At 36.0% G+C, this 21,443-nt stretch overlaps 1 protein-coding gene across 1 annotated transcript in view; it reads right to left on the reverse strand.

Moving 5' to 3' along the window:
• Window positions 1-21,443, reverse strand: part of CCDC102B (coiled-coil domain containing 102B) — a 195,062-nt gene that overhangs the window by 25,825 nt on the left and 147,794 nt on the right. Inside the window, 1 exon segment of the mRNA XM_040478595.1 lies at window positions 16,572-16,688. Within this exon segment, the coding sequence (XP_040334529.1) occupies window positions 16,572-16,688 (117 nt within the window).

Raw genomic sequence — 21,443 nt, forward strand, 5'->3', positions numbered from 1 at the left:
AAGGTACCTATCTATATGACATGGATGCCTCTCTCTTAGTTCACACATATGAGTCCACGGGCAATATCTTTCAATGAGCTAATGTAGAAGGGCAAAAACAAAAGGGATGACCCCTGAGAGGGTCATCTTGATAGGTTAGCATGAGATAAAAAAGGAAGCTACTTTACTACAAACCTACTCAGTGGTGGCTCTAAAGGACAACGATGAGGAAAAATCCTTCCAGTATTTGGAGAAATACACTTGTCATCAATGTGGATTGAAGGGACAAGTGACCGAAGGTAAGTATATATACAACTGACTGGAAAGCGGTGAACCACTGGCCTCTTGGCTAGGGGCAAAGCAAAACTGAAACACTAAAGATAAAGAGGTCTGTACAAGAGGCATAGGGATGGACAGATGGTTTTGGACATAAAAGGTGTGGCTTTTTTTTTTTTTTTTATTCCCATATCATATCTGCCAGATTTTCCACCACAGAAAAGGCATTTTAGCAACCAGGTGGGAAAGATGTTGGCATCCGGTCAACATGAGTCATATTTAGTCCTCCACCAGACTGGTGCTTGAATAATGGGTGAGTTGCCATAATATCAGGGTTGCAGGTTATGCCTGGGTCCAATGGAATGGGCTTCCTCCCAGCAGAGCTGATCTAGCTATTCACCTGCTGGATGCCTGATCTGGGAGGCTCAACCGACAGCCACTTAGGGACAATAGACCAGACCCTTTCTGTAGGAGGCAATGTACAGCTGTCACGTAAATTGACAAGTACTCTTGTTTGTCTTTTCTCTTGTCTCAGCCAGCAGAATGATCTACAACCTTACACAGAAACTGGTTTACCAACATCAATTCCTATGAAACATCACCTGAAAGCTCGGGCACGTTTAACAGCAAAGGAAATAAAAAATGGGTGCATTACCAAGACCGGTCCTCCAAATATCAATCACAAGTCAACAGAAAGCCTGAGAAAGTGGGAATGGTTTATCAAATGACATCTATGTTTTCCATCTTGAGGGAGATACTCTACAAGGTAGGACACTGTCCCCTATTTGTGGCAGATAGTGTAGGCCAATGGCCAATGTATGAGGCTGTGTCCTAGTACATTGAATATATACGCCCAGGAACCAATGTATGAAAGTAGGATTGGTTTTTGTCACCTTTATTCCTTGTGTGTCACCATTATTCTCAATGTTTGTAGAATTTTATTTATTCTCTGACAGGGAAAGATTAAACATCTATGTAAAACATGCTTTTTCACGGTGCACTATAAATATATTATGATTTTGAGATGTTTCAATGTTTTTAGTCACTTGATAAGGTTAAAAGTTTAAGAGTCTTGACAAAATATTGTTTTGAGTTTTGGTACCAACATTAGAGGTGTGTGTTAGTGTAGTTTTATATCTGTAGTTTAAGTTTTCTCTTTTAGAAAAGAAAGGATATTTCTCAAGTGTGAGTCAGTTAAAAAATCAATTACTCAAATATGTCAGTGAGCCAAAGTCCAACACGAACATTTGTCCAAATTCAAAAACAAATGTCAATGAGTATGGATCGATTACGTGAGAATCTTCAACTCACCTGACCTTTTACTGAAAAATTCTTAGACATTTATGGTCGAGGAAAGATCTTCCCAACAGATTTGATAAAGGTCAAAGTATAGACTTGAGTATTATTTGAAATTTGGTTTCCAATAATTATTTCTGACCAGAATTCAAAATCACTTGTAAGGAAAATTTTAAATGGCTCGTATCTAGAACTAAGTAGGTTTTTTTGTTTTTTTAGTTTTTAGTTTCTTAATGTACTTGGTTTTATCTCACCTCCAGCCATACTCTTCTACATCTCCTCACCTCCACAAAATAAAATATAAGAAAGAAAGAAATAACTCCTCCCTCTCCCTTCAGGGGTAGTCAAAGTATCCGATTTAAGGAGTTTTGAATGACAATGGTTTCTACTTAACTTGGACTAATGGATATAACCTACAAGAGGATAAACCTTAGGGGAGGTCAGAATTTGTCTCAGAAGAAGAGAAAATGCAGAACAAATATGGAAAATTTTAAAGAATCAGACCTAAAAAAAAAAAGGTCAGGATTGTAGATTCACCTTACAAAAGTCAGTGATAATGAATATTATTTCCCATTTTATTTCTCTGTGCTACAGGACATGAATTTACAGTGTCTGAGTATTAATAATTGTCTTATTTATTTACATTCTTACCCAAGTGGTTCAGATTCAAATTCTCTAAAGTGTGGCAATGTAAAGCCTGCCTTTGTATTGCACATAATCATTTCCTTTTTAAGGATGCTTGATGATCTTTTTAATTGGTGGAATGATAATCATGGTTAAAATATTTTTAATATATTGAAAAATAAAATGTTCCTAGAACCATGTATTGTATCATTATTTAACCACATCATATAGCCATTTTTGTTTGCTTTGTATATTTTTATTTGGTATTCTAACATCGGAGAATTATGCTAAAAAATATGCAAAAAAATAAGTTCAAAATAATAAGATGAAAAATGCTTAAAATATTTAGTTGATTTATGAGGGTGTGAGGTTTAAATCGAATTCTGCTACGTACTAGCTGTGAAGCCTGGGGCACATTCCTTAAACTTTCTGAGCCTGCTTTCTCATCTGTAAAAAGAAAAAAACTATAATCATACTTCTCTTACAGAGTTGATGTGTTGATGAAATGAAATCATGTATGTTAAGGGCTTATAAAGCACAGGGAGCCTACAAAGCATCCATAAACATTAGGTATAAATATCTAGTGATTCTCGCTATGAAAGAAAACAGAAACATGTATTTTAATAACTATATGATCACCTTCCATTATTTTTTAATATTTAAGGCAAAGATGCATAGATAAAAGGCTTTTCTTCTTCCCTTTGCTTTTGGCCTTTTCTTTCTTGTATCTATGCTCACCTCCAGATGACACCTTCCACTTATGTAAGACATACTCTTATTAGTTGATAAAATAGTTTGTAAGAGTAATTATTGTGCTTTATCACTTGTTTGATTTAGTTCTTTCATACAATAATTGTTATTGTGGCGATTACTAGAAAACCTAAAGTTGGAGACTCAAATATGGACTTTGGAGAATTGTTCTTTTCCCAGGGTACTTCAACCCCTGCTAAAAACACATACGAAATGGCCACAGCCTGTAACAACTGTTTTTAACTTAAGCAGGTCAGTACTGAAAATAAAAACTAATCTGATCCATTACTGTTAAAAATAATTATTCCCATACAAGCCTACCTCAAGAAGCAAGAATCTCAAATAAGTAGCCTAATATTACACCAAAAGAAGCTACAAAATAAAAAACAAACAAAACCCAAAACCAGTGTAAGGAAGGAAATAATAAAGATTAGAGCAGAAATAAATGATATGGAAACTAAAAAAGGCCAATAGAACAGATCAAACAGATCAATGAAACCAGGAGCTGGTAATTTGAAAAGATCAACAGAACTGATGGAGTTCTAGCCAGACACATAAATAAACAGGTGAATAAGTAAGTAAATAAATAAATAAATAAATGAGGGAAAGAGAGAGAGAGAGAGAGAGAGGACTCAAACAAAATCAGAAATGAGAAAGGAGAAACAACAATCAACATCACAGAAACACAATTGTAAGAGAATATTATGAAAAATTATATACCAACAAATTGGACAACCTAGAAAAAAATGGATACATTTTAGAAGCATATGGCCTAACAAAACCAAATCAGGAATAAGTAAAAAATTTGAACAGACCAATAACCAGCACTGAAATTGAATCAATAATCAAGAAACTTACAGCAAACAAAAGTCTGGGACCAGATGGCTTCACAGGTGAATTCTACCAAATATTTCAAGAAGAGTTAATACCTATTTTTCTCAAACTTTTACAAAAATAAAAGAGGAAAGAAAAATTCCAAAATCATTTTATGAGGCCAAAACCAGATAAAGATACTACAAAAAAAGAAAGCTACATGCCAATATCTCTGATAAACATAGATGCAAAAATCATCAACAAAATATTCGCAAACTGAATCTAAGAATACATTAAAAAAATCATTCACCATGATTAAGGAAGATTTATTCCTGGGATGCAAGAGTGGTTCACTATTTGAAAATCAATAAACGTGATACATCACATCTTTAACAGAAAGGATAAAAACCATATGATAATCTCAATAGATGCAGAAAAAACATTTGATAAAATATAGCATCTATTCATGATAGAAAATGTCTACAAAGTAGGTTTAGAAGGAACATACCTCAACGTAATAAAGGCCATATATAAAAAACCCAAAGCTAACATTATACTCAATGGTGAAAATTTTAGAGCTTTCCCACTAAGATCAGGACAAGACAAGGTAGCCATTCTCACTAGTTTTATTAAACTTAGTATGGGAAGTCCTCGTCAAAGCTATCAGATCAGGAAGAAAAGGAACAGAAGGCATCTAAATTGGTAAGGAAGAATTAAAACTTACACTATTTGCAGGTGATATGATACTATATATAGAAAACCCTAAAGACTTCATCAATAAACTACTAGAACTAATAAATTAATTCAGTAAAGTTGCAGGATACAAAATCAATGTACAGGAATCAATGCATTCTTATACACCAATAATGAAGCAACAGAAAGAGAAATTAAGAAAGCAGTCCCATTTACAATTGCACCAAAAATAATAAAATGCCTAGGAATGAACTTGACCAAAGAGGTGAAAGACTTGTACTCTGAAAACTATACAACCGTGAGAAGAATAAATTGAAGAATACACAAACTAATGGAAAGATATTCCATATTCATGGGTTGGAAGAACAAATATTGCTAAATCGTCTATACTACCCAAAGCAATCTACAGATTTAATGCAATCCCTATCAAAATGCCAACAGCATTCCTCACAGAGCTAGAACAAATAATCCTAAAATCTGTATGGAACCGCAAAAGATCTGAATTAACCAAAACAATTTTGAAAGAGAAAAACAAAGCTGGAGGTCTCAGAATTCTAGATTTCAAGTTATATTACAAAGCTGTAATAACCAAAACTGTATGGTACCAGCACAAAAATAGATACGTAGAATATTAGAACAGTATAGAAAACCCATAAACAAAACCATGATTATATGATCAATTACTCTTGGAGAAAAGACAAGTCTCTTCAACAAATGGTATAGGGAAAACTGGACAGCCACATGAAAAAGAATGAAACTGGACTACTTTTTTAAAACATACATAAAAAGAAACTCAAAATGTACTAAAGACCTAAATGTGACACCTGGAACAATAAAAAATCCTAGAAGAGGGCATATCCAGTAATCTTTCTGACACTGTTTATAGCAAATTCTTTTTAGATATGTCTCCTGAAGCAAGAGAAACAAATGCAAAAATAAACTCTGGGGACTACATCAAAATAAAAAGCTACCACACTGTAAAGGAATCAATCAAAAAAAAAAAAAAAAAACTAAAGATAATCTACTTAATGGGAGAAGATATTTGCAAATAACATATTCAATAAAGGGCTAGTATCCAAGATATATAAAGAATTTATACAATTCAACACTCCCAAAATGTACCTAATTTAAAAATGGACAGAAGACATTAACAGACATTTCTCCAAATAAGACATCCAGATGGCCAACAGACACATGAAAAGATACTCAACATCACTCATTATCATGGAAATGCAAATCAAAACTACAATGACACCTCACACCTGTCAGAATGGCTAAAATCAACAACACAGGAAAAAACAGGTGTTGGTGAAGATGTGGAGAAACAGGCACTCTTGTGCACTGTTGGTAGAAATGCAGTCACTGGTGCAGTCACTGTGGAAAACAGCATGGAGGTTCCCCCCAAAATTAATAGCCTATTATCCAGTAATTGCACTATTGGGTATTTACCCAAAGAAAGAAAACACTCATTCAAAAAGATATATGCGTTCCTATGTTTATTGAAGCACTATTTATAATAGTCAAATTTTGGAAGCAACCCAAGGGTCCATTGATATAAAAATGTATAAAGAAATAGTGGTATCTATCTATCTATCCATCTGTCTATAATGGAATATTATTCAGCCATAAAAAATAATGAAACCTTATCATTTGCAACATGGGTGGAACTAGAGAGTAACATGCCAAGCAAATAAAAAAGTCACTCAGAGAAAGACAATACTATATGATTTTATCCATGTTGAATTTAAGAAAAAAAACAAATGAAGGGAAAAAAAAAGAGAGAGACAAACCAAAAAATGCACTCTTAGCTGTAGAGAACAGATGGTTACCAGAGGGGAGATGGGAAATGGGGGTGGGAGAAATGGGAGATGGGGATTAAAGAGTACACTTGCCATAATGAACACTGGGTAATGTATAGGATTACTGAATTACTATATTGTACACCTGAAACTAATACAACACTGTATGTTAACTACACTGGAATTAAAATTAAAAACTTGATAAAAAATAATTATTACAATAGCCACGGATAACAACATATTGTGAATAAAGTTTTAAATTTTTATATTTATAAAGGTTATCTAATTAACATTATTTTCTATTGCTTAAATATTTAAAATATAGGAGAATTTCTAATAATTGAGAGAAATATCCTACCCTATTAAAAAATAAATGAATTCAATAAGAAGTGCAGAGGATACTGAATTTCTTCAGTTAACCCCTGATGGTAGAGTATAATAGGAAAATTGGGCATATCTTTAGGACTCGGGTGACTAGCCACCAGTTTCTTGATATGGTCGTCCTTTTTTTAAAATTTTCTTTTTAATGTTTATTTATTTGAGAGAGAGAGAGAGAGAGAGCATGAACAGGGGAGGAGCAGAGAAATAGGGAGACATAGAATCTGAGGTAGGCTCCAGCTCTGAGCTGTCAGCACAGAGCCCGATGTGGGGCTCGAACTCACAAACCATGAGATCATGACCTGAGCCAAAGTTGGTCACTTAACCCACTCAGCCACCCAGGCACCCCTCCCTCTCTTATCTTATTTTCCCTTTCCTTCCCCTATGTTTATCTGTTGTGCCTCTCAAATTCCACATATGAGTGAAATCATATGGTATTTTTCTTTCTCTGACTTACTTCATACTTAGCATAATACCCTCTAGGTCCATCCATGTTGTTGCAAATGGCAAGATTTCATTCTTTTTCATCACTAAGTAGTATTCCATTGTGTATGTGTGTGTGTGTGTGTGTGTGTGTGTGTGTGTGTGTGTGTGTATCACATCTTCTTTATCCATTCATCAGGTGATGGACATTTGGGCTCTTTCCATACTTTGGCTATTATTGATAGTGCTGCTATAATATTGGGGTGCATGTGCCCCTTCGAACCAGCATTTTGTATCTTTTGGATAAACTTACGGTTGAGAAAACAATCTCAGGTTGTAAATAAATCATCAATCTGATATAGCTGGAAAGCTTTCTGAACTGGCCACCAGGAAAAAACACTGCTCATGGGGTATCTATGCAAAGGAGTTTTAAATACTTTCACCCACTCTGCACAATTCTAAACCTTTTTTGAAGAAAAGTTGTTATTCAAGCCACCTAATACTTTTTGGATAATCATCACAGGCTTTCATCTGTTACCCAATTTTATATTCGTCAGTCTTCTGTAAATGCAAGAGAAGTGACTATTTTGGTCTTGGATAATTGGACTATTTAGATTTGTGTTTGTCTAAATAACCAGAATGCATATCCATGTGTGACAGTTTAATTTTCAGTTTTCCCAGAATATTATTTTTCTCTAATGGCTTACTCATATCAAATTTCTCTTTAGAAATTCTGCTTCCTGAGTTTTGTCAATATAAACCTAGCATGTGCCAGAATATTCAAATCCATATCACTAACAGACTTCTAAATTGACTTGCTTTCAACCATCAGTATCCTGTTTCAAAATTATATAATTATTTCTGATACATTTAGAGTATTCTCAGTAATCTAACTCACTTCGCTACAACATGTAAGTCAGTAAGAGGCATGAGGTACAACAGATTTAAATCAAATTAGATTAGCATCTATTGTGACAATCTCGGAAAATTAAGTTACGATGGCACTGGACTTCTAATTATACAACTCCCTGCCAGTCAAAGGTGATACTATTTAACGCTGGCAGTAACTAAAATCCCAGGCATCTCTTCATTTAAAATTTATAACTAGGTCAACTCCCCCAGCATCAGGTAGATCTGCTACATAGTTCCCATACAGCTGAAAACATGCACTTAACCATAATTCTGGATGAATCCTACATCCCTCACTGAAGGCAGTTCTCTAGGGCAGGTTCATTTCCATATAGACAGCAGTCAGTCGATTACTAGACCCATCGCAGTATGTACCATACAATATACACAGAATCAAAGATTGAACTATAATTTAAGAAAACACCTTGAAAATACTTTTTAAACACAGAATAAAAGCATTTTTATGTTCTTTATATTTTCGTCCACTTCACCACAAAAAAATCTGGGGAAACCTACTTGAGCTGGAAACTGGTCAGTACAGTTATCCTTAAATTCAAACGAGTTTACAGTTGAGAAGAGGAAGAACATACACAACTTGGAAGTTACTAAATGAAATGTAAATGGCAAGGGAGAAAACATGTATTTATCGAGTGCCTAACATGTAATGTACAATTTTAGTACTTTACATATACAGATGAATTAATCCTTTAGAAAAGTTGTTAAACACTATTTTGCAGATAATCAGACTGACTCAGAAACCCTATGTAATTGCTAGAAGGTCAGACAGCAAGGTATTACCAGGATAACAACTATGACCAAGGTCTCTTGGATACCAAAAATGGAAATAAAATTAGGAATGCATATTTTCAGACGAATATGTGGAAAAGGTGGAACTTGTCATCCATACTGAAAGAGATCAGAATTTGCTTATTGAATTTTTGAGATAATTGTAGATCCTTAGGCAGCTGTAAGAAATAATTAAGATAAATTCCATGTGCCCTTGCCCCAGTTTTCTCCAATGGTGTCATTTTGCAAATGCATAGTACAGTATCATAATCAGACAGTGACAATTATATAGTCTATATTTTGACCAAATAGACCATTTCCATCACAAGAATGCATTATGTTGCCATTTTGTACACACACTCCCTCCTTCTCATTATCCCCTAATCTCTGGCAATCACAAATCTCTTCATTTCTAAAATTCTGTCATTTCAGTAATGTTATAACAATGAAATCACAGACTACGTTGTTGACAGGATCGGCATTTTTTCCTTAACATACTTCTTCGGAGATTCATCCAGATTGCTACATAGTCAAGAGTTAATTCCATTTTATTCCCGAGGAGTATTCCAAGGTATGGGTGTATGGCTTGTTTCATTTTTTTTTTTTTTACGCACAGAATGTTACAGACAACATTTCCAAGCTTTGGCATTGACAAATAAAATTATTTTAAAGATTCACATACAGGTTGTGAGTGAGTATATGTTTTCATTTCTCTGACAGAAGTGCTCAGGAGCGCAACTGTTTGGTGACATAGTAGGTGCTGGGTGGGAATCTACCAAACTGTTTTCCGATGCGTCTGCATCATTTACGTTGCCTCTAGCAACAAAGTCTGGCCCAGGAGCTCTCCAACTCCACCAGCGTTGCCTTCGTCACTATTTCTTCTTTCAGCCATTGTAAAAGGTGTGTGATTATACCTCATCGTGGTTTTCACTCGCGCTTCCCTGATGGCTAATGTGTTGAACATTTTTCATGTGCTTACTTGCTGAAGACAAATTCTTAGTCTTCCTTCACTGAGGACGTCCTGAAGGATACTTACACTGAGTACAGCATTTTAGTTGACAGGTGTAGAACTTGGTCAATCGTATGCCACTTCCTTCTGGCTTTTGTGGTTTCTGATGAGATATTTACTGTCACCCAGGTTATCTTTTTTTTCCCCCTGTAGGTCAGGTGTAATTTCCTTCTAGGTGCTATGAAGATTACTTTTTCCTAATCTTCCATAAATTCGACTGATGTTTCTTGATGTGGGTATTCTTGAGTTTATGCTGTTTGGGGATTACGATGCTTTTAAACTATAGATTCGACTCTTATCCTAAGATCTGGAAAATTTTTGCCCATTATTTATTTGAGTTCTCTTCAGCCCCACACTTACTTCTTCTCTTATACTGGCTTCCAAAGGCGGAAGAATGCGATCTTTTGTTACGACCTCAACCCATCTCAACCCGTTAGCAAAGGCTCTATTTTTTTTTCTGGATTGAATAATTTCTAATGTTCTGTCTTCAAGGTCATTGATTCCTTCCTCTGTCCCTTCCATTCATATTTTTTAAAAAAAATAGTTATTGTTTTTCATTCTAACTTTTCTATTTGTTTCTTCTTTGTATTTTCTGTATCTCTGAGACATTTTCTTTCCTGAGAATTGCCACTGTTTTTCTCATTTGTTCCAAGCACGTTCACAATTTGTTCTTTAAGCACCTTTACGTTAGTCATTTTAAAATCCTCACCAGTAATTTAAAAAGCTCCACCATTTTGGTGTTGGCATCTACTGATTATCTTCTTTTGTTCACTTTGAGATATTTTTGGTCTTAACGTGATGAATAGTTTTCAATTGTATCCTGGATATTTTGGGTACTGTGTGAAGAGACTCTAGATCTTACGTAAACATTCTGTTTTATCCGGGTTCCTGTTACACCATTCTGCAGGGGAAGGGTACAGCTCTGCCTTATTACTTCCAGGTGAATGGAGAAGTTCCGTTTCCTCACTAAACCTCCTTTGACACCTAGTCGGGGGTGCTCTTGGTTAAAGCTGGGTGACAATGAGAGTTCCAGCCACCCACCAGACCTCCCTAACTGGGGGAGGGTGGGTGTGGGAGTACAGGCTCCCGACATGTTTCCCACCGGCACCCCTGGGGGCTGTGGGCCTCACCGCTGTCTAACAGAGATACAAGTCCTGGCTCCTGTTCAGCCTTCTCTGCTCCCACTTCAGAAGGGAGGGACGGGTACCTCTTTTGTGGCCTAGCAAGGGTGGTGGTCCAAGCTCCCCACTCAACTTTGCTAACAGGGGCTGAGATGGGGCACCCTTTTTTTTTTCTGTGATATTTATTTGGCTGGATTCAAATGGTTATCTAAAACATTCTGTCCTGATAAACTGACATTCCCTAGTCGTTTGGCTCGAGTGACAATATTTTGGTTGCATGTTTCTCTTTCGTCTTCAGTTTTGTTGTTATCTGTACTGTTGGTGTGTCTAGGTTGCTGCCTTCTGAAGTTCCAATTCTGGGATACATGCAGCAGAAAGAAAATCCAGGAAACCCCCTGCCATATCATTTTGTAAGTTCTAGTTACCTAGGTGGTATGTATGCCTCTTCCCTTCAACTTTGTGAATCTCCTTGTGCTTACTTTAAGTATCACGGTTAGAGTTTTTAGTTGCATTTATTGGGATAAATAGGGGAAAGTATGTCTATTTCATCTTTCCAAAGTGAAAGAGAAATGGGATGTAAATGTGTGGTTGGAGAGAAAAGAACAATTCACAAATAAGAAATAAGAAAATAACGTATCAAAATTCCTACAAATTTGAAACTGAAATGTTGGTGATATATATTTTTTAGAATAATATAATATAAAACAGCTATTTTCCCTTGGATGAACGTGCATCCCAAAAAAATGTTGGCCTAAAAATAATTGTAAAAGGAGTGTTTCCTGATTATGAGTTTGCTTTCAAGCAGCAACCGGATTGTAGAAAGAAACAGTGACTTCTTGACTCAAAATGCTAGTTAATTTCCATTCTAAGCAAAATTTTAATTGGGGCACCTGGGTAGCTCTGTCAGTTTAGCATCAGATTCTTGATTTTGTTTCAGGTCATGATCTCAACGTTCATGAGATCGAGCCCTGTGTGTGTGGAGCCTGCTTGGGATTCTCTGTCCCTCTCCCTCTGCCCCTTTCCTCCATGCACATGCATTCTCAATCTCTCAATCTCTCTCTCTCTCTCTCTCTCTTTCTCTCTCGTTCTCTCTCAAAATAATAAATAAGTAAAGTTAAAACATATTTTTTTCATTTCCAGTTTGAGGGGCCTTGATCTTAAATATGAAGAAAAAATTAAATGTATTTGTTATGCATATGCATTTATTGAGAACGACTGATTTATCCAGTCACTTTGTGCTCAGAGAATTCACCTCCTTACACATTGGCCGGAAGAGCCAATTACATAAATACTCTGGGGCCTTTTTGTCAACACTCCATTTTGAGCTTCTTTGACCAAATTTCTACAATGAGAAGCTTACTTCTGAAAAAATTGGGCAGTTCAACAAATAACTAGAACACCCTGGTCAAGTGAAAGCAATACTATTATCAAATTGGTGAGTCTGTTAGTAACAGTGTTAAAAGTTGTCCATCATCAATGGGGGTCATCAATATTAAAAAAATTGTGATGTTTGATATGAAAATACTATATTTTCCCCCAATTCGAACAATATTGTTTGAAAATCTGTTAGGTTTCTCCAGTAAACTCACAGGTGACAGACCAGGTCCGCAATGCAGAATACCAACCGCTAGCATTTGGTTTCTTTTTTTTTTTTTCAACGTTTATTTATTTTTGGGACAGAGAGAGACAGAGCATGAACGGGGGAGGGGCAGAGAGAGAGGGAGACACAGAATTGGAAACAGGCTCCAGGCTCTGAGCCATCAGCCCAGAGCCCGACGCGGGGCTCGAACTCACGGACCGCGAGATCGTGACCTGGCTGAAGTCGGACGCTTAACCGACTGCGCCACCCAGGCGCCCCTAGCATTTGGTTTCTAGATTAGAAGTCATTAGCTATGTGGCCTTGGTAAGTGGCCTAACTTGCTGACAGCTTGAATCTGAGTGTGCACCTCTGAAAAACTGGAACTAAATGACAACATAGGTAAAAAATTATTTCAACAATGTTTGGGGTGATTTTGTAACCTAAACCAAACAAACCTAAGCCTGTTTCCTTTAAAAGTAGACAAGGATATATAGAGATCATAAAACAAAAAATTTCATTTAAAAAAGTATGCTAACTATACTGGAATTAAAATTTTAAAAACTTAATAAAATTGAAATTAAAAAAGAACATATAGATCAAAAGAGGGTTAAAATATTAAATATTAAATGAGATCTCATACTTCAATGGTCCAGCACAATACATATGACATTTTTGAAGTTATCAGTAAAGGGTAGCTATTATAATAAATACTGTATCAGCAAAAATGAGCAAACAACCAGAACTTTATGTTTAGATAAGAAAAATACAAATTAAAATGATATTTTTTGCCTATCAGTTATGAAAAATTAAAAATAACAATATATACTGTTGGCTATAGAATAATGAAATGAGCACACTTTATACTCTGCAGGTGAGTGAGAATGTGAATTGATATAATTTTTTCTAAAGGACAACTTGGCAATGTGTATAAAATATTTAAAAAATAAACATTCTCTTCACTAAGCCATACCATTTCTAGGAATTTACCCTAAGCCATTTTTATTTTATTTTATTTTTAATTTTTTAATGTTTATTTATTTTTGAGAGAGAGACCGAGGGCAAGTGGGGGAGAAACAGGGAGAAAGAGGGAGACACAGAACCCCAAGCAGGCTGCAGTCTCCAAGCTGTCAGAACAGAGCCCGACGCGGGGCTCAAACTCACAAACTGCCAGATCATGACCTGAGCCGAAGTCGGACATTCAACCGACTGAGCCACCCAGGCACCCCTACCCTAAGCCATTTTTAAATGTCCAAAGATATATGTGCACATACATACTACAGTATTGATTATATAGCTAAAACACCCAGATTTTTAAAAATAATTTATACTTTAATTAGATTGTGGGAGAGATACAATGGCCTTTATGCCCTTCCCTCCACCGCTCATGCTCTGTGTCTCTCACTCTCAAAAATGAATAAATGTTAAACAAAAAATTAAAAAAAAACATATTACACATTATGATATGATTTTATTTTATTTTTTTTTTTTTTTAATTTTTTTTCAACATTTTTTATTTATTTTTGGGACAGAGAGAGACAGAGCATGAACGGGGGAGGGGCAGAGAGAGAGGGAGACACAGAATCGGAAACAGGCTCCAGGCTCCGAGCCATCAGCCCAGAGCCCGACGCGGGGCTCGAACTCACGGACCGCGAGATCGTGACCTGGCTGAAGTCGGACGCTTGACCGACTGCGCCACCCAGGCGCCCCTATGATATGATTTTAAAGACCTAAACATAGCCAGTGTAAAACGTAAAATGATGCCAACAAAGTGTGGTTATCAGTCTTCTAAGGAAAGAAAGTAGCTTCTATCCTAATTTAAGGCTTAAATGAACACATATATACTCACATACATAACGCACACATCCGCATCCACACATAAACATACACACACGGAAGCTGATCGTTTCTATTAAGAATCTGTATCAATATTTGCTTTCTTTTTTTTTAAGTCTTTAAAATTTATTTTTGAGAAAGAGAGAAAAAGAGAGAGCGTGTGCAAGCAGGGGAGGGGCAGAGAGAGGGACAGAGAGAATCTGGCTCCGTACCACCAGCATGAGCCAGAAGCAGGGTTCCATTCCATGAACCGTGAGGTATGACCTGACCCAGAACCAAGAGTGGCACTTAACCAGCTGAGCCACCAGGCACCCCTGTATGTTTTTTTTCTGAACAAAGCTTTCTTTCCGTATTTAATTGAATTGTATATACCACTCAAGTGCACAGAGTAAAAGACATAGCCAATTCATGTCTTTGCTTTCAGCTTGCAGTGCTTTACCACGAAGTTTTAAATCATAACATCATTTATCATAGTACTTGAATGTCTTGTGGAAGATTACCTTCAGCTGGGTAAAAAGTCTGTATCACATTTGGGTTGTATAGATATGAAAGAGCTGACAGGTCACATGGTCACAATAGGTCACATGGCTAATAAATGAGTCTCAGAACTTTTCGCTAAGTCAAACTAAAAAAGCTGTGTATCAGAGATCCTATATTGCAATGGCTCCCAGTGCATCTGAAAATGATGATATAAGATCATGCCCTCAACCTTTGAGGAGATTTACAATAAACAGCCAGACGTGTCTTTTTCTGTTTTTGTCTCTAACTGCTAAGTAAGCTTTTATACATGTTGTCCAAAAGCTTAATCTAAGATGCTTCTCAGATCTCAAAGCCAAGAAAGTAGTGTTTCTCCTGATGGTTTGATTCCTCTTAGAAAACAGCCATCATGCAAACCACCATGTTTCCCCTTGGACCTAGCTGGTAGGAAGAATTGTTCTCAACACATCAGCCTTTCTCATCATGGATCTCTCCATTTGTCTTCGCCTTTCCCAACACCCCTTTCTGACTCGGGGCAGAGGTGGGAAGGGACAGCACTGATGCAAGCAGGAAGAGCTATTTCTCCTGAACGACTTAGTGGTAACTCCCCAAGTTAAGGCACACTGCCTCCAACAAGTTTTCCTTTGCAGTGTGTGATCTTTTCAAAAATCCTGTATGATTACCTTCATTCTTCTTATTTCCATTATTTTACTCTGTAAACTGAGACCTGGAGAGGCAGAAGGAGTTGTCCAGAATAAAGTGATCAGTGATGGAGCCGCTTCCAGCTCCAAAATCTATGATTTATTCATTTTCTGCTATCTGTTCATCTGATGGAAAATATACTGGGGTGTGAGTTTTATAAAGAAGAAGCCATCAAACACAAATCTTCTTCCCAGCCTACTTTTCCTGAATTGTCCCTACACTTAGTCATCCAAGACATTCTTCCAGAATTATGATACAAAATAAATAATTTATGATTCCTCACTTTTAGTGCACTAACGCAATTTTCTATGCAGTGAAAATATTCAGTCCCCTAAACAATTCCTCCTTTGTTAACATGACATAGAAAAAACAGAGTTTACAATCTGTAAAAAGTCTTTTGGTGTTGGTCGCGGTTGAAGTGTTGAAAATAAACGTTTCCACCATTTCCCTTGGCACACCGAAGAAATGAAGGAACTACCGAAAGCGAGGTCACCTGACTGTCTCGCACGTTGCTAGCTGCCAAAGGCTACGTCAATTCCACTACATGCAACACATTTTGTGTGTCGCCGGTCCTGATGATAACTTAAACCCATTAGACCCAGCAGCCGACTGAACTTTTAATAAGTATTTACTCACAGTTAGAATCGTATGGCCTAGAAATGTTTTTTAACCAAATATTCTGTCTTTATAAAAGTCAGGTAATTCCAATCTAGCGATGAGCCAGTATCATCCCACAGCATTTTTTTTTTTTTTTAGCGTTTATTTATTTTTGAGACAGAGAGAGACAAAGCATGAATGGGGGAGGGTCAGAGAGAGGGAGACAAAGAATCTGAAACAGGCTCCAGGCTCTGAGCTGTCAGCACAGAGCCCAACGCGGGGCTCGAACTCACAGACCGCGAGATCATGACCCGGGCCGAAGTCGGCCGCTTAACCGACTGAGCCACCCAGGTGCCCTCCCGCAGCATTTTTAAACCACATACAAACTGATTATATTCTTTTTTATTTTTGGCAGCATTATTCTTCATAAAGTAACCAAAGATGCCCCAATTATACTTCTTAAAATAGTATATCACCTAATAAAATCAGGTATATTTTGGTATTATAATCCTTATCCAATACCTTACCTCAGCTCTTAACTCGTAGATCACTCTATCCTTGCCGGTTTGAGATTTTGATTCTTCTTTTATATCTCCCGATATTTCTTTCATTTCATTTTCATGTTGACCAGGAATAATGTTAAACTGAAAAACAAAAACAAAACCAGAAGTTAGAATTATAATCACATGAGGCTCCAAAGGCTGGCTCCAGGATAATCCACATTAGTCCTTCATTTTACTTTTAGTTTAGTTTTTGTTTGTTTGTTTTCTATGTGGATTCTGGCAGGTTTTACCGTTGCTGTGATAATTAATGTAGTCAAATCATTTATTTCCTTACTTGAAAAATTCTAAGTTTTTCAAAACCAAATCAGCAAAGCTTTAGCAATCTAAACTAATCATTTGAAAATTGGGCAAAACTTGGTTACCTCACATACTCCTGATAATTGACCAACTGGATTCTAAATGAATCCAATTAACACTGATTTAACAGTCTTGGATATTTGTAACACAGTACCCTTTGTGACTCTACTTAATGTCTATTTTCTAAGAAGTCTAAAGAGTACATAGATTACAACAGAGACAAACTTGGGTGATGGAAAAAATACATCTATATAACGCTCGAATTAGGAAAGACATATTTATAAACGATGCCAATAAAATGCAATATGGAACTCCTACAGAAAAACAGGGTAAAGAGTGGCATATTCAGATAATGTAAGATTATTCAGCACTAAAATGAAATGAGCACTCAAGCCATGAGAAGGCATGGCGGAAACTTAAACGCATATTACGGAGTGAAAGAAGCCAATCTGAAAAGGTTACTTACTGTACAATTCTAATTATGTGACAGTCTAAAAAAGGAAAAAGTATGGAGACAGTGTAAAATGAGTGGTTTTCAGGGTTGTGGGTAGGAAGGGATGAACAGGTGGAGCACAGAGATTTTTAGGGCAATGAAACTATTTAGTATGACCCTGGTAGACACATATCATTATGCATTTGTCTAAACCCAGAGAATGTACAACACCGAGAATACATCCTAAGGTAAACTATGGACTTGGGTGATAGTAATGTGTCGATATAGGTTCATCATTTGTAACAAATGTGCCACCCTGGTGGAGGACACTGATAATGGGGGGATGGTATGCTTAAGTGGACACAGGGAGCCTATGGCAAATGTACGTACATTCCATTCAATTATGCTGTGAACCTAAAACCGCTCTAAAAAATAGTCTATAAAGTGAAACACAGGAAGGTGAGAAAAATCCTGTAAATACATAGTAAATTTTCTCCATAGCTGTTCTTATAGTTTTCAACAGAAACACAAAATTTGGTAAATCTATAAAATGTGTAATACACATATAACATTGTTTTATTAACTTACATTTTCCCCTAAAATATGTAGTAAATGTTTTCAGAATTTATATTATATAATTTGTGTGCAATCCCACTATAAATTAGAAAATAAAAGCAAACATTATACTACCTATTTAAAATTAAAAATAACACTACTCATAACATTAAGTATGTATTAGTCTCTAGGAACTGAACTTGATATATATTTCCTTAGTTAATGCTAGAGTAATCCTATGTGTTAGGTATTATTATTATCCTTAAAGAGAAATATACCATACTTTTGCTAGGCTTAAGCAACTTTCCCAAATTCACAAAGCTAGTAATGGAAGAAGCAAAAGTTAAGAATGTTCTCGCTAAATTCATTACCAGAGTGCTTAATCATAAACCGGTACTACATCTATAATTATAAAGCTGGAAGCCACTGGAATAGTTTACTGAAAGGCAAAAAGTTTATAGACACATACTAAAAACGAACTACAGTGGAGTTAGGGGGCTGATTTGCCGAGTACAGAGAAGCTCCATGTTCAGAGTTAATAATGTGGAGGATACACCACGGAAGGCAAATGTGGAACAGGACACAATGCCACGGAGTTCGGTACAAGTCTGTCTAGGCACGTTTCACCTCACATTTGTGTAAATAAACAATGTGGTATTAATCTCTGGCCAAAATAAAAATAAAATAAGTCACTTTGCTAAAGAAAATAATGAATTGCGAGGGTTGAATCAAAGCAACAGTTTCTGGGTTCAAGTTCACCAAAGTAAAATCCAACTCATTCTGGTCACTGAATGCCCTTAGTGTAACTTCTGAAATCTTGACCATTAATTCTCAGCAAATTACATCAATCAATAAGCCTTCTCGTTGTCAACCGAACTTCCAATCAACTTTGCCACTCAAAGGAGAGAGGAGGCAGGAAAATAAATTTTCATACACAACAGTATAGGAAGTCCACACTAATTACCTAAAATAATTCCATTTTCATTTTTCATTGACAATGGAAAATCAAGGATCTCTGGACATACGAAGAAACCAAGAACATGAAAAAAAATATCTAAGATTATAAAACAAAATGTCTGACAGAAAAAAAAAAGATAAATGGTATACTTTAAGATATGAAAGTAAATGTTATTAAAAATATAATCACTATCTTTGGGGAAAATGAATATTATACTGCACTCATAAATCAAGAACAGCAATTTCAAAATTTCAAAGAAAAAAGAACAATAAAAGAAAGCTTTTTAAATGTGTCTAGTAATCCTATCCTTTAGAAGACTTTATGAGACAAGTTAGTGTCTCAAGGCTCAGTTCTTGGACCTGTGGTCTTGACACATTTACGCCTTTGGATAGCTGATGTGCACCCATAGCCCTGCATACTAGTCAGAATTCTGACAATCTCCAAATTGTTCTATCCTGTAGGTCTCCTCTGAACTTTGGACCCATGTGTCCAACTTCCTACTTGTCACTTCCGTAGGTATCCAAAACTTAACACATTGCAAAGACAAATTAAGAATTTCCCTAAAATAGGTGTCTCTTCCAGACTTTGCTATCTCAGTAAGGATCAACTCCATCTTTCCCTTTGATCAGGCCAAAAATATTGGATTTATTTCTAACTCTTTTCTTTCTCCGATGTGTCATATCCAAAGTAAAAAGTAAAATAAAAATAATTCAATTTTGCCTTCAAAATATATAATAAATCCAACCACTTCTCGACCTGCACCACTACTGCCCTGATCAACACCACCATGGTCTCTCACATCAGTTATTTTAATAGCTGCCATGATCTTTGCTTCTTCAAGTAGCTCTGTAGTTCCCCTTCCAAAACAGCAATCAAATAAACCATTTTAAAAGTAATGCAGGTCACGTAACTCTGTCGCTCAAATTTTTCCTGTGGCTTCCCAATCCATTCAGAGTGTAAGTCAAAGTCCTTATCATCTGCCTGGTCCTGTAACCTCCAAACCTCATCTCCTACTCCTAGCCTGTATTCTGTTGGTCACTCTGACTTCTCACTGTTCCTACACACTCCAGGCTCGAAACAGCAAAAACAAATTAAATTAAATTAAATTAAATTAAATTAAATTAAATTAAATTAAATTGAAGATGAAAACAGTAAACAAAACATTGTACAGTGAAGGCAATTAAGACAATATAACAAGAAAAAAAGCCTGATGGCCAGATTAATAAAACTATACTCCTCCTTATGAAAACTTGAGTTATTATGATCCTTTTAAAATTATACCCTGAACTCAAAATCACCTTAATTTTGCCACTTATTCACCTTCAGGTTCAGATTAATGGAGGCATAAGTAAAATCTAATTAGGAGCTGAAAAGTTGAAAGCTGTGGATGTATAGATGGTAAAGATTATTATTTGGAAGAATTATGAATGCCACCCACAAGTGATCTATCACATTACTTAAATTGAAAGTGATAGAAATAGAAGGTACCTGAAAAAGTGAATGAGTCAGCATTAGAAAGCATTTTCTAAGTTCAGGTCCTTTTATTTAATATTTATTTAAGTATAGTCTCTTGTTAAGACTCCTTTTCTGAAACTGCACCATAAGATAATTCCAAAATTCCTGTTTAAAATTCCTCCTTTCATACTGCAGTATTTGTGAAAGGTTAAACCAGGCAACTTGTCATCTCTCTGGCTTCAGAAATATCTGCCATAATTTGCTTCTGGAAAATCAGCAACATTATATGTAAATATTTATTCTAGTACATTCAAATTAGCATGGAGTGGAATGTCTTTTTGAAGATAATTCTGGAAAACAAGAATATTGTGTAACATATAAATAAAAATATTTTCTTAGTTATTCAGATCAAGTGGGAAAAGAAAATCTCATTTCAAAAGGGCACAAAAATATAATCTAACACACCCTGTTATTTTGATTCTGCCTCACAATTTTACCCTTCAGAATAATCTAAAACAATTAGGTAGTTATTGCTTATTCCAAATATCTGGCCTTTGTGGGATATTGCATTCAATATTTATGTCCATATTATTAATAATACAACATAATTCAATCTCCTCAAATACCAAATCCACCATTTCTCCCCTAACTCTCAACAAACGATCTTGCAGCTTCATTCATGGAGAAATAGAAAAGCTATGCATAGGAAAGATCTTCAACCTCTTGTAACATAATCTACAAATTTGCATGCATCTGTACAAATCTTTTCTTCTTTCCTCTTGTCAAGGAACTTAAATACCCTTCCTTCCTAGAGTTAAAAACTAAACATTCCATTTGTAGTCAGGATTTAGTACCTTTGGAGTACTTGGAAAACTCATTCTAAGAACTGTACCTCTCCTGGATTTTCAAGATCTCTTAGTTTCTCTTGCATCAATATTTAATAGCTTAATAGTTTCCATTTAGGTTTGAAAGGGAAATATGAGAGACCAAGTGTAGAAGACCACCCCATACCTCCCCTCCTGCCCCATCTCTTTTCTGGTTTTGAACTGTCCATTCCAGCTCTTTGTTTCCTCTTACCTTCAACTGTCATGCAAGAGCTGCTTGCCCTCACGGTTTGGTTTCCACGTGCTCCCCTCTG

The sequence above is a fragment of the Herpailurus yagouaroundi genome, unplaced genomic scaffold (assembly GCF_014898765.1).
Source record: "Herpailurus yagouaroundi ecotype Mexico unplaced genomic scaffold, PumYag 142, whole genome shotgun sequence".
Taxonomy (NCBI): Eukaryota; Metazoa; Chordata; class Mammalia; order Carnivora; family Felidae; genus Herpailurus; species Herpailurus yagouaroundi.